The sequence below is a fragment of the Elephantulus edwardii genome, unplaced genomic scaffold (assembly GCF_000299155.1).
Source record: "Elephantulus edwardii isolate Elephantulus edwardi_28Jun2011 unplaced genomic scaffold, EleEdw1.0 scaffold00157, whole genome shotgun sequence".
Taxonomy (NCBI): domain Eukaryota; kingdom Metazoa; phylum Chordata; class Mammalia; order Macroscelidea; family Macroscelididae; genus Elephantulus; species Elephantulus edwardii.
Window position 1 is genome coordinate 7,634,644 of NW_006399907.1, and position 14,548 is coordinate 7,649,191.

The following is a 14,548-nucleotide window of genomic DNA, read 5'->3' on the forward strand; positions in this document are numbered from 1 at the left end:
TGTATCAAAAAGAATTGGCTTTTTTTTTTACTCGAGTTTTTTAATTCCATTTTTTGGAAATAAAAGTGAAAGAGTACAATTATTTACTCAATAACTCAACCCTGTAACTAAAACATAGAATAAAGGGGCAAAACATCTTCCTTTGTTACCACTGGTTCTTGATTTTATGCCACTTCCTGAAATGGTTCCATGTCAGCCATTTTTTTTTAAATTTTGAGTTTTTCTTCTATAACTTGTTATTCTTTATATCTTTTTAAAATGGAATTGTTTTTTTTTTCCATTTTATTTTATTATTTTTGTGTGCGTGTACCGTCAAATCAGATCTGACTGGTACAGGAGGAGATTGCCCCTCCTTCCCCGGCAGAGCATCTGGTGGATTCGAACCGTGCACCTCTGGGACTGTAGTTGCAGCTTCTTGCTGCTAGGCCACCTGAGCTCCCCTAAAATGGAATTGTTTTTATTTTTGTTTTTAGCTAAGTATTTTTCTTTTTAAAATAATTCAGATCAGGAAGACCAGCTGCAAATTACTACAAGGATCAAGATCACAAACAGACTGAAACTCAGCTAACACAGGCAGTCCCTGATATTCCTTCCTAATGACTCTTAGGGTTACAAACAATGCTTGACTTGAGTTGTCTGAAAGAGCTTTTAGGTGATAAGTATATACAGAGGTGAGAGTGACCTTTACGACCTTGAGAGCAGCCATGAATAGGAGTCCTCTGGGGCATGTCTCAAGGACTCACCATCTAACTTGTTCTTAGGTGCCATCTAGTTGACCAAGACTCATAGAGACCAATCAAAACCAGATCTGATCATTGCCCTGTCCTGTGCCATTCACATGCTTCCTCGTATACTCAAACCAGCTGTAACAGTGAACTTGTCAATCTACCTTATTGAGGGTCTTCTTTTCTTTCTTGGGCCCTTCCCAGGATGATATTGTTTTGCCAAGACTGGCTCCTCCCAAAGTAAGTTAGAGAAAGGCGAAACATCCTTGCCTTTAATAAACATCCTGGGTGTATGTTCTCCAGGACAGATTTGTTTGTCCATTTGGTTGTTGTAATTGTTAGGTGTCAATGGGTCCTTTACAACTCATGGTGACCTTATGAACAATGGACCTGAACCCTGCCCTATCCTGCATCATCTTTACCATCACTGGCAAATGTATCTCACCTTATGGTAACAATGTAGTCAAAGAAATGCTAGCTAGAGAGGAAAAATAATTACAATTTAAGCTCTAAATCTTACTGTATAATATCAGGCAAGCTATTAATCTTAGTAAAATGTATGAATTTTCACTAGGTACATATAAGCATGTATATAAAAATAATACACATAAAGTACACAGTAGGCACCTACCAAATAGTAATTTATGTTCATTCCTTTTGGCTCTACTTTTTAAAGTGGTCCACTGAGAATGTTTTCATTAAAACCAAACAAAACTACACTGATTACAGTATTTTAATCTATCTATAGACATCTCTGTGCCAATAATGCCTGATTCTCACCAAAGACCTCTCCAAAGGGTTAAAGAGGAAAGCTTTCACTTTAAAGACTGAAGTGTACCTGATCCAAGCAATGGTCTTTTCAATTAGTTCCTAAGCATCTAAAAGTTATACAATGAATAAGACAAAGGAAGAAAAATCAATGCCTTTGAATTGTGGTGCTGGAGAAAAATACAGAATATCCCATAAATTTTCAAAAGAACAAACAAGTATATCTTGGAGGAAATGCAACCAAGGTACTCCTTCAAGGCAAGGACGGTGCTACCTCCTCTCACATACTTTGGCTATGCTGTCAGAGGGGCCTGTCCTTGGAAAAGGACATCAAAGCTGGGAAGGGTGGAGGATCACAGAAAGACAAGATGACCCTCAACAGGATAGATTCACACAGCCATTGTAACAGTGGACTGGAGCACATCTGAAATGATGAGGACGGCGTGAGACAGGATCAAGTTCAGATCTTTTGTTCATATGGGGTCACTGGGAGTCAGAACGGACTTGATGGCACCTAACAACAAAACCAACATGCTTGAAGAGGAACTTGCTCACTCAGGCTCTCTGATTTATGTAATTAGGATGGGGGTCCTAAATACCATACCAGCTTCTAAGAAAGATCCTTCTGAAATGATAAATGATCTAATACTATGGCCTATCTTATTTTTAAGAGTTTCTAAAAAAGAATTTTAATCACCACTAGTAACTCATCACATCAATCTAAAATCTCTACAATAAATCATTGTAGCAGTGACTTCCAGTTTTCCTGTATTTGTACTTTGTACACTTCACATTCCAATTATTAATAATGTTTGCAGCTGTTTTTTCTCATTTCTTAGTGGCCTCCAATCTGAGCTCTACCTCTAATACTACAGACCCATATTCCTCTACTATTCATAGAGTTTTTAAAAGGCTTGTTATTTCAGAAGTGGACGGTCAATCCTCCTTCTTGGTGTCTAAATCTGGGAGCTCGACTGAAGCGTGTCCACCATGTGGGACCCTGCTGGCATTTAAGGATCTGCTGTAGACATTTATTATTAGCTGTGAGACTCAGTGCTATTTTCAATGTAAATGTTTTATTAACTAAAGAACCCCACATCCTCTTACAGGACAATGAATCCACTAGAGGAAGATGAAGGAAAATCATCTCCGCTAAGAAAACCATCCAAAGTAATAAGTTGATTTTCTGTTTCCAAATCTATAAAATGAAGACAATCCCTTAAAGAGTTGCATAAAGTACTAAATGAAATGAGGTAACGTTGACCCTCAAAATACAGTTGATATCATTGTTCTAACACAGTATAAGAAAAGTGTAAAGGATGGAGAAGAAAGCAAAAATAAGCATACCATGTTCACTGCATCTTGATCAAAAGGATTCCATTCTATATTCTGAGGATAATGGGCAAGAACTTTGGATTTAAATGTTCTTCTCAGAGGGCTCTGGTCAAAATTTTCACCTACAACAAATAATAAATAATTAGTTAATATCTAGACTTTCTAAGAAAGCATGTCATAGCTTGATTTTCATTTTACAGACGCATTGGCAAATAATGGTGAAATCTGATTCAGTTTCTACCTCAAACAATCTGAGTTTTAAAATTCCTAATGTACAACTAACTAAAAAAGAACCATTAACAAGCAATCCTCATTTAAAATCTCAGAATGGAATTTTAAAATTCTAGCTATAAAGGTGATAATAAAAATCAAGATATGTGAATATACGCCTGACTGTTGCCTAATTACTGTCCTTATTTTAATATGTAGTGATTTAAGGAAAAAAACCCTCAAATCCTCACAACTACATGTTGCTGTTGTTGTGTACTGCACAGTCAGAACTAACCCATTGCTGACCCTCCAGTAGGTTTTCAGAGGCAGTAAATCACGGGGGAGAGGACTGCCAATCTTTCTCCCCCAGAACAGCTGGTAGATTTGAACCACTTACCTTTGCATTGAAAGCGCAATTCCTTACCACTAACCCACTCCCTTCATACTCTATAGAAATACATAAAACACACTGAACTACCTTAAACTTATCATAATTCTTATGATTCTGAATTTTTATGGTCAGATCTGATGATAAAGTGCTAAAAGAAGAAATTTTGCTTGAGTTTCCACAAGCATCTCTGATAGATGTGATTGTATCTCCAGGCTTTTATATGTAAAAACCATCATTACTAAGTAGCCTTGTCTAACAGACCATAATAAACATACTAACTTTTGAAAAGATATTAACTGTTAAAATCCTGGAATGATTAAAGTAAGCTATATACTTGATTATTATACATGAGAAAATTCAATAGTAGCTCTCAGCTTCATACTCTAATAGACCAAATTAATTCCCATAAGCATTACTGTTTCCAAGTATCTTCATTTCATAAAATATTTAATATAGAAAGTTCTTAAGCTCCTAAAGAAAAAAAGTTGATGTTAAATAACAAGATCTTAGAATTATTTTATTCTGTTTTTTTTTTCTTCTTTCTACTTTTAATTAAATACAACAGTGCAAGTTATATGGAAAAGATAACTGTCACTACAAGAAAAATATAAAGCAATATGATTTGGAGTCACACTGTGACATTTCCAATTTGGGGCATAAGTATGAAAAGATAAGACACTGAAACTCCTCTACATGCAAAACCTAACAACAGATCACAGAGGGAGAGAAAAAGCTTCACATTTTCAAATTTTTGTTGGAGATTGCAATAAAAGAAGTCCCTGGAGCCTTGTTAGATAAGAGCACATAATTTAAGCATATACAGTGACAAAACTAATGCTGCTACTGCTACTATTATTGTTAGGTGCCATCTAGTCAAATATCATTCATAGCAATCCGGGAACAAGAGATCTGAACCTTGCCTTATCCTGAGCCATCATCATGATCTCTTGTAAGTTCAAGCTCATTGTTACAGTCACTTGTCAATCCATCTTGCTGGAATCTTCCTCTTTTGATGACCTTCCACGTTTTCCTAGCACGACATCTTGCTCCAAGAACTAGCCACTCCTGACAACGTCCCCAAAGCATGTGAGAGGAAGTCTCAGCGTCCTTGCCTCTAAGGCGCACACTGACTGCACCTCCTCCAAGGCAGATTTGTTTGTTCTTGGTTAACAGCCATTTTCCTTTGGAATCCTTGTTTAGGCCAATAACTTCGTCTCTATAATCATTATACTATTTTATAAGATATGTAATCAACATGCTTCATCTTTATAAGAGAAATGGCCGAAGGGGTCATTAAGAAAAGTTTATCAACTTTTGCACTATGATCCTAGCTCATATAAATAGCAGAGAATCAATGGAAAAACACACAACTGTCTCTGAGGGTCAATGTGACTGAGGAACACAGAGTAGGGGCTCAGAATGGTTGATTTCAGGAAAGGTAAATCGAGTTCCTAGGTCAATATTTAGGTTTTCTTAAAATAAATATTATAAATGTTTATTTACTTTTACCTTAAACAAAAGTTAATTCTCACTTCAGGTTAGATGAAGAATAAAATATAAAAATGTTTTCCTGCTGACAGGGTTCTATGTTACCAAAATGCTATTTAAACAGCAAAAAGGTATCCTCATATAGTATATGACCATCAAGAAACTTGCTTCTTCATCCACCCTCAAATACCATAAAAATCTGCTTTAACATGAATGGAAATCCAAATTCTCTGTAAATGTTCATTAAAATTATTAAAAAAAATAAAATAAAAAAATGTAAAAAATAATGTGCTTTAACAAACACTTCGGAAGTAGAAGAAACATCACATGACTCAGGACATAAGACACTATCATACTTACCTTTTCATGAATTCTTACCTGTATATGATTTAAACAGTTTTATTGTCTGAATCATAAATAAAATTATTAATGTGACAAGACATAAATGAGAAAAGACAGTGCTTTTTTAATTGGTTTTTTTTTTTTATTAAAGAACACCACAATCTCTTGAGGTGCAAAGAATCAAGCAGAAAAAAAAGGAAAACCATCTCCAGAGAAAGGATTTCATCAAAACAAAACCCACGAAAAGTGAGCAACACAAATCTAACAAAACAAAATCATCGTCACCACCACGACCTTGACCATCACTCCGTTTCTGATTAGAATACCACAAAAGTAGGGCAGCAGGAAAGATCATATTACAGATATAGATACACACACATATACAGAGATAGGCAATGTATAGATAGCTGTCTTGGCAAATATTATCTTTAAGAAAATTAGGGGAAGAACCAATAATTCTGATTTTACTGTTTAGAACTTAAAAACAATGGATGCAGTTATTTAGAATATAGCCAAGGAAGAAAATCTTGGGGATGGCTTTTTGGGATGGCAGAAGGGGGAAATCACCTATTCTCTTCTTAGATTCATGTTTTCCAAGCATCTACTTTACAATTTACTGCTAAAACTGCTGTTAGTGCGGCTGAGTTGCTGAGCAAGCAATCAATCTTTACGGTTATTTTCTCCCATAAAGGGATTTCATTGGTTGATTTTCAGAAATAGATTGCTAGGCTTTTCTTCCTAGTCTGGCTTCATCTGGAAGCTCCAGGAAAACTGATCAGCATCACAAGTCACTACTGACACACAGGTGACAGTTGCATCGCGGCACCCTGGCCAGGAACAGAAGCGGAATCTGTCTCTCTTCTGGAAGGTGAGGATTCTACCACTAAACCAAGACTGCTCTCACTGCTAAGACCCAGCAGAAGAAATGACAAGGTCTAAGAACTTGGCAGTGACTTGGTCAAAGGACATGGATATGAAACTGAGAGTCTTTTAATTAAAACTCATCAACTTGAAATTAAAAAGTATTATGAATCTGTGTAAATATTACTATTTGCTGCTAAAATGACACAAAGGGGCTTAATTCCAAATAATGTGGGCAAATAACTTCTTCCAAAATTTAAAGCTACAATGAAACCATTCCTCATGAGAAAAGCTGACATATCTGCCAAGAGAGCTTGAACACTAGGGTATTATATTTTCAAGGTTGAAGCAAATGAAGTCCTTATGAACAGAAATACAATACCTCTAAGTTTTTCAAGTAAAACGAAATAAATATACATTCACAATGGGCTTTGAATGAATTAAAATAATGATCTCTAATACCTCATTTCTTTTCTTTTTCTTTTTTTTTTTTACCTGAAGTCGTATTTGCAGCATCTTGGCTCTTGCCATGACGATCTGCTTCTAGCCATTGGTACAAAACTACATAATGTAACAGAAACAGAAAAGCTTTATGAACAAAGAAATTAAAACAAACCAAAAAAACCAAAAAATGACTCTTAAGAATGGAAAATTAGAATTAGAAAAATAAAAGCAATTAAAAAAATAAAAGCAATTAAAAGGTGAGACATTAACACCAATGGAGTGCAGCTTAACACTTAATGGGGTGTAGTTTATAAGCTATTAGTAGCAAGAAAGCAAAGAGAACAGGTAATTTTACTTAAGTAATAAGTGAAAGGCTATTTAAAGACCTGTAATGGTTACTTGTACAATAAAATGTATACATACATGATTTTATGTTATTTTAAAAAGAAACAGAAGGAATGAGTTAATGCTTCCACTGTTGCTGGGTAAACTTGAGTCATCACATAGTGACTCTATAAATAAAAGATCTGAACCCTATTCTATCCTGTGCCATTCTCACACTTCCCAACACACAAGAGCCCACTGGAGCAGTCACTGTGTCAATCTACCTGGTAGAATGTCTTCCTCTCCTTTGCTGACCTTCCACCCTTCCCAGCATCATGTCCTTCTCCAAGGAATAGCCTCTCCTAGCAACATGCCCAAAGTATGTGAAGCAAAGCCTCATCATTCTTGCCTCCAAAGAGCACTCTGGCTGCACTCTCTCCAAGACATATCTGTTTGTTCTCTTGGCTATCCATGGGATGTTCTGTGCTCTTCTTCAACACCACAGCTCAAAGGTGTCAATTATTTTTCTGTCATCCTTATTCATTGTCCAGCTCTTAGACATATGGCAAGTGATTATAAAGACCATAGCTTCAATCAGACACCCTTCAAACTGACATCATTACTCCTCAATAATTTGGAGAGATCTTTGACTGCAGATTTTCCCAGTGCAATGTGTCTCCTTATTTCCTGACTGCTGGTTCCAAGGATGTTAACTGTGGATCCCAGCAAGATGTATGTTTCCACAGTCTGATATAAATTATGAAGGTGTTATTAGGTTTCTCCAAATTGGCTCCTACTTATAACAACCCTACCCAAAGATAGCATCCTTGCCTTAGCCAAAGATGGTGAAATTTCATCTTACTTTTGGCATATTTTGGGGAATAATCAGTCCTTAGAGAGACAACATGCTGGGAAAGGCAGAGGGTTGGTGAAGGAGAGGAAGACCCTCAATGAAATGGATAGACACAGTTATTACTGCAATACCCTTGAGCGTGACAGAGACCATGAAGATGGGACAAGGTTCAGATCTGTTGTTCACAGGGTCGTTACAAGTCAGAGTCGAATTAATGGCACCTAACAACAAGAACCACAAAGGAACCCTCACTATATCTGGAAGCCCTGTACAGTCTTGCACTATCCTCACAATGTCTGCTGAACTAAATCCTTGTCACATAAGCTGTGCCAATTCACCTCATTAAGAATCCTCTTCTCTCTCACTGACCCTTTTCTAAGCATGATATCCTTCCCCAGGGACTGGTACTTTCTGATAATATACTCAAAAGTAAAAATATTATGTCAGCTACTCCACACCTACTAGAATTACTAAAATACAAAAAAACCCACTATGCTGAAGTCTAAAGAGTTATCATGCTCCAAAGTATTTACCCAATTGTTTTAAACATTTGGAGTGCACATAAAAACCGCAACAGGAACACTTATAAGGCTGTATCTGTAATTGACAAATACTGGAAGCAAACAAGTTGTTCTTCAAAAAGTAAATGGTTAGGTAGACTACAGTACGTCATACAATGAAATATATCACAAATGATATAGAGAACCTTAAAGGCATATTTTTAAGTGAAAGAGGCCCTGTAAGATTCCAACTACGTGGCACTGTGGAGAATGTGAAACTAAGCAACAGTGAAAAGGCCAGAGGATGCAAGTGGCTTTAGGGGCAGAAGTGAGAAAGTTAAACTACAGGTGGTGTTTAAGGCTGTTTAGAGTGATACTGTTAATATGGCTACATAAAATGCTCATCTGTCAAAACTTTAGATGACAGAGTAAATTTTACTGTATGCAAATTAAAAAGAATATATTTAGATGCAGAGGATTTGAGCAGGAGGAGGGTATCTCAGGAAGAAACACTGTAATTAAAAATCTAGCTGTAGGACAAACACATGAAACAATCTCAATGAAAGGGCTGGGGGAAGTTTGCTGATATGAGTAACTTTGGAAAGTAGGAGATGCTATAAGACTAAAGGCAGAAGTAATTTTGTATAAGCACTGGGCTATGGATGGACGGTAAATCTGTTTGTTAGAGGTACAGAGTATAAATTACCTCTAAATGGGGCTGAGGGTGGAGGTGACATAGTGAATGAAACATGAAACAACTTTAAAAAGCCATCATGTGTAACCGATCTCTCAAAACTCTAAAGAGTCCAGAGTTATCACATTAATAAACAAATGAATGTCATATACTCATCAGTGCTACATACACATGAACTTTACACTACTGCATCTGAAGATTATCTAAGCAATTTTCAAATAACAACTACAGTCAACAAAACAAGGTTCTAGTTGTATGGCTGAACATTTTATTTGAGTTGTTATTATTTACAGTAGAGTCTTTCCCCCACAGACAAGCTGGTGGATTCAAACTGCTTTCCTCTAGGTTGGCAGTGTAACACCTTAATCACTAAGCCACCAAATCACAGTATTTTTGAACAATGCTCTTCTCACATGTTGTTGTTATGTGCTGTCAAGTTGACCCTGATACATAGTGACTCTATGCACAATAGCTCTGAACACTGCTCTATCTTGAGCCAATCTCACTGTCTCCGACAACCTACCCTCACTACCTCAGTTACTGCATCAATCCATCTTTCCTGGGGTCTTCCTCTTTTGTACTGTGCCCCCATCCTTCCAAGCATGATGTTCTCCTCCAGGGACTGGTTGCTTCTGGTAACATGCCAGGAGTCTCAAAATCCTTGCCTTTAAGGAGCAGCCTGGTTTCACCCTCTCCAGGGCAGACCTGTTAGTTTTCTTCTTCTTCTGTCATCTTTATTCATTGTTCAGCTTTCTTATTCATAGAAAGTAACTGCAAAGACCGTGGCTTGGATCAGGAGCAACTTAGTCTCTAGACTGACATCATTGCTCTTTATGACTACGCAGCAGCCTTGACAGCAGACTTTCCTAATGCAATTCATCTTTTGATTTCTTGACCCCTGGAGCCAAGAGTGTTGACTGTGGAACCAAGCAAGCTGTAATTAACAATTTCAATCTCTTCTCCATCTATCATGGTGCTGCCAATCTGCCCAATGGTGAGAATCCTGGCTTTCTTAATATTGAGCTTCAAATCATATTGTAGACTACAATCCTCAACCTTCTGCAGCATGCTTCAGGTCCTCCTCAGTTTCAGCAAGTAAGGCTGTGTCATCAAGCACAATGCAGGCTTTTGAAGAGTCTTCCTCCAATCCTGTTGCCACATTCTTCCTCATACAGCCCAGCCTCCTGAATGATCTGTTTCACATATAAATTGAAAAGGTATGGAGACAGGACACATCCATGACACACCCCTTTCCTGATTTTGAACCATGTAGTGTTCCCTTGCTCTGTTCTGATGACTGCCTCCTAGTTCAAGTATTCTTTTATAATGATAATCTGGGTAATACTATAATATTATTAAGGGAGTTCTGGTAGAACAGTCTGTATGGAGTTTTGCTGCTATAGTTCAAATCCTCCAGCTGCTCCAGATTTCTTTAGGAGAAGTAACAGGAGACAGTTCTGACTTGATGGTAATGACTGAGGGTATATATATGTATATATGTGTGTGCATGTACATATGTGTATGTATATATGTGTGTATATATATATGTGTGTGTATGTATATATATATATATATGTATATATATATATATTTGTATTGTTATATTTATGTTCTATGATGGAGTCCCAAAAACCACACAATGGTTAATATATTCGGCTACTAATCAAAACATTAGAGGTTCAAGTACTCTATAGGTGTCTCAGAAGAAAGATTGGACTGTCTAGTTCAGAAATCTCAGTTACCAAAAATCCTGCAGCACACAGTTCTACTTTGACACCAGGAGGTCACCATGAGTCAGAGTGAATGTGATGTCTGTCAACCCATTTAATCTCTTGTGGTAATCATTCTCATGTGTTTTTGGGAAGAAACATTAACATTACTGCTCACACTGCATTTTATCATACAGAACACCACTTCCATCAAGTCACTCCGATGCACAGAAGTTGTTCCTTTTACTCTGGTAGGTGACTATCACTAACAAGTCCGACAGGTTCCACACTACAGATTAATTTTCCACTCTTGCTAAAGAAATCATTCTCTGCTAAACAGATACTAAGAAAGACCCTTTTGGGGGGGGGGGTGCGTGCACACATACACACGTAACAAAACACATCTAGCATTTTGTTAAGAAACAAAAGAAAGTTAACTACCTATTAAAATACTTACAGCTGCTAAGTAACTCTATATAGCTAGTTTTAAGATGATTCAAATGGAAGTTTTCCTGTTGTATGACTCAGAAACACTTTCTTCTATTTCCTATCATTATTTTCTGGTTGTCAGTATTCTTAATAAAAAAAAATTCATAAGGAACCCAAAACATAAGTAACTAAATTCAGTTTACATTAAGGATATCAACTGAGATACAGAGAAATACTACTTTCTTATCTTTTTTTTTTACTACTTTAAAAAATATCTGAATTTAAAAAAATCAACAAAGTTTTCAAAAGAAAAAATAAATTATAAAATGAAGACGGAGGTAGGTACATCTATTTTTACTAATGTGTGTGAGTGACCTAAGGTCTATAAAAATATTCTAAAATTAACAAAATAGGGTGAAACATGTTCTTAAAAAGAAAATTCTCCTGTAAGCATCAAAGAGATGCATTATTATTAGAACAATCACCAAAAGGTATTGGTGACTACAATAGTTCAGTTAATGTGATTTTCATGAAGTAGAAACCATCTTCAAGGGTTTTCCTGAATCAGAGTATGTCCTAAGGCTTTCAAAGTCCTTCCCAACATGGTTGGCATTAACTATAAGCTGAGGTTTTAAAATTGTATTTTGAAACTGCAGAGACCTGTGAGAGAATGATTCACACACATTAGGAAGAGGACAAAGTGACTTATAAGATTATTAAGATAGTAGTCCTTAAAAAAAGGTGCTGTGTAACACAGAAAAAAAGAAAAAAGAAAGGCCAAATTATCTTTTACAGAAAGACATTCAAGCCACTTAAGGTTTCAAAGTTAAGAAAGATAAAATTATCTTCTTCTGTATAGGATAAACTAAGTCTTTTTCAATTCTCCCTGCCCTTCTATGAGAAAAAACAAGAACAAAGATGATCTCTAGTGATGAATTTGAATCCGTAATTCCAATGAGTCACCAAGAATCTCCTTCAGCTGCTTCATACCCACGGCCTCAACTTCAGTACAGCCGAAACGGAATTCATTACCTTCTCCCTCAACGATTTTCCTATGTTGACAGCACCACAATTCATGGAGCCATTTGAGGGCTCTTATTAGCTGCTGCTCCATGTTTAAAAATTATCACTATCTATTCATTCAACACTGAAGAGGGGTTAATACCAAGCTAAATATAATTGTCTAAAAAGAAGGGATTTGTATTTACTATTTTCACTCTAACAGAGGACTAGTTGGCACACAGCTGGCATATCTGCTGAATAACTGGTTGTCTGGATGACTAGATGTCATTCTAGATGTCTCCCTTTGACCCTACTCAGCCCACCATCCTCCCAGTTTAATTCACCAAAAATTATTAAACCAAACCCACTGGTTTGTTTTTTTTTTAGTCAATTCCGACTCATACTTAAATGGTCCCTGAAGTCTGCAATCTATCCATCTTTAGTATTGCTACAAAGCAACATTTCCTCTGCACTGACAAGACTTGAGAAGTCCCTATTTTGAGGCTGTTGTTATTAGACGCCATCGAGTTTACTGGGACTCACAGTGACCCCACCCTGTGCTAGCCTCATCATTTCTCTGCTGCAGTAATTGTGTCAATCCATCTTGTTGAGGGTCCTCCTCTCTTTCCTTGGAGGACTGGTCCCTCCTGACAACATGCTCAGCGCAGGTGAAACAAAGGCTCACCATCTTGCCTCTGAGGTGGACCCTCACTGCATTTTCTCCAAGACAGACTTGTTTGTCCTTTTGGCAGTCTAGGGATGGCTCAGCACTCCTCTCCAACACCGCAATTCAAAGACACTGATTCTGAGGTTAGTGAATCTTACCTGCATGTGCAGTCTCTCCCAGAAGGAGCTAGATTAGTGTGTGAGAGAGAGGTCATCGTTTAAATTGAGCTAACACACACCTTCCTCCTTGTCTGCCCTGAGTCCCTACACTTCTTTTAAGATTCTATTCCATTAAGACCTTCTGGCCTCTTTCTGGGTTAGCAAGTTCACGTACCTGATGAACATCTTTGCCATCAGATGTTAAAACTCAAAATATCCTAACCTGAAGTCAGTATGCATCCCTTTCTGTCTCTTCTTCCTCTATTCCTTGTGTCAGTTATGAGACCTCTTCTTGCTAGGTGCCATCATTTGACCATAACTCAAAGCAACTAGCTGAACAACAGACCTGAATCCTGTCCTGTCCTGTGCCATATCTGCCACTGCCAGTCACTATGTCCATCCATCCCACTGGGGTCATCTTCTCTTTTGCTGACCCTCCCAGCATGATATCCCTTTCCACAGAGTAGCCTCTCCTAGAAGCATGTCCAAAATATGAGATCTTTGCCTCCAAGGAGCGCTCTGGCTGAACTCTTTCCAAAGCAGATCTGTTCGTTCTTTTGGCAGTGCACGGACTACTCAGTACTCTTCCCCAACACCACAGTTCAAAGGCATCAATTCTTCTGTCATCCTCATTCACTGTTTAGTTCTCAGATTAATAGCAAGTAACTGAAACGACCATGCCTTGAATCAGGTACACCTTAGTCTTCACTAACATCACTGCTCTTCAGGATTGTGGAGAGGTCTCTGGTAGTGGACTTGGCCAGAGTAATACATCCACTGATCTCTTGACTGCTGGTACCAAGGTGTTGACTATGGATACAAGTAAGATGAAAAAGTGGCAGTTTCAATCCATTTTTCTTCAATCACAAGGTTGCTTATTGGCCCAGTGGTAAGGCACCTTTGTTTTCTAGATGTTGAGATGTAATCCATATTGAAGGAGCCTTTTATGTTCCGCAGCAAGTGTTTCAGATCTTCCTCACTTTCACAAGTGAAGTTATGTCATCTGCATATCACAGGTTGTTTATAAGTCTTCTTCCAATCCTGACGCTTTCTTCATAGGCCTGACTTCATGCATCATTTGCCCAGTATATAGACTAAATAGGTATGGAGAAAAAATATACCCTGACATATGATTTCAAACCATGCAGTGTTCCCTTGTTCTGTTCAGATAACAGCTTTGTGTTCAAGATAGAGGTTTTGTATAAACAATGTTAAGTGTTCTGGAATTCTCATTCGCCTCAATGTTAGCCAGTCTATAATGATCCACACAGTCAAATGCCTTTGTGTAAACAACAAAACACAGGCATTCTGCCAGTATTCAGCTAGGATCCATATGATCTCAGCAATGATGTGCCTGGTGCTACAGCCTCTTTTAAACCCAGGCTGAACTTCTCTGTCAATGTACTCTTCAGCCATTTTTGGATGAACTTCAGCAGCATTTTGCTCGCATGTGATATTATCCAATAATCTGTAGGATCACCTTTCTTAAGAATGGGACACACGCAAGCTCTGGCGGCCTAGTGGCAAGAAGCTGCACTGCAATCCCAGAGGTGAGCAGTTCGAATCTACCAGATGCTCTGCTGGAGAAGGAAGGACAATCTCTTCCTGTACTAACCAGATCTGATTTGACTATACATACAAAAAAATA

General features: G+C 37.5%; 1 protein-coding gene across 2 annotated transcripts in view; it reads right to left on the reverse strand.

The window, feature by feature from the left end:
* DENND5B (DENN/MADD domain containing 5B) overlaps positions 1-14,548 on the reverse strand; it is a 234,482-nt gene that overhangs the window by 133,230 nt on the left and 86,704 nt on the right. The window contains exons 2-3 of one of the 2 annotated variants that reach the window (XM_006895082.1): positions 6,616-6,681; positions 2,841-2,950 (exon numbers count right to left, since the gene is read on the reverse strand). In XM_006895082.1, coding sequence (XP_006895144.1) covers positions 2,841-2,950; positions 6,616-6,681 — 176 coding nt within the window. The remainder of the gene's footprint in view (positions 1-2,840; positions 2,951-6,615; positions 6,682-14,548) is intronic. The other variant, XM_006895083.1, reaches the window with a different exon arrangement.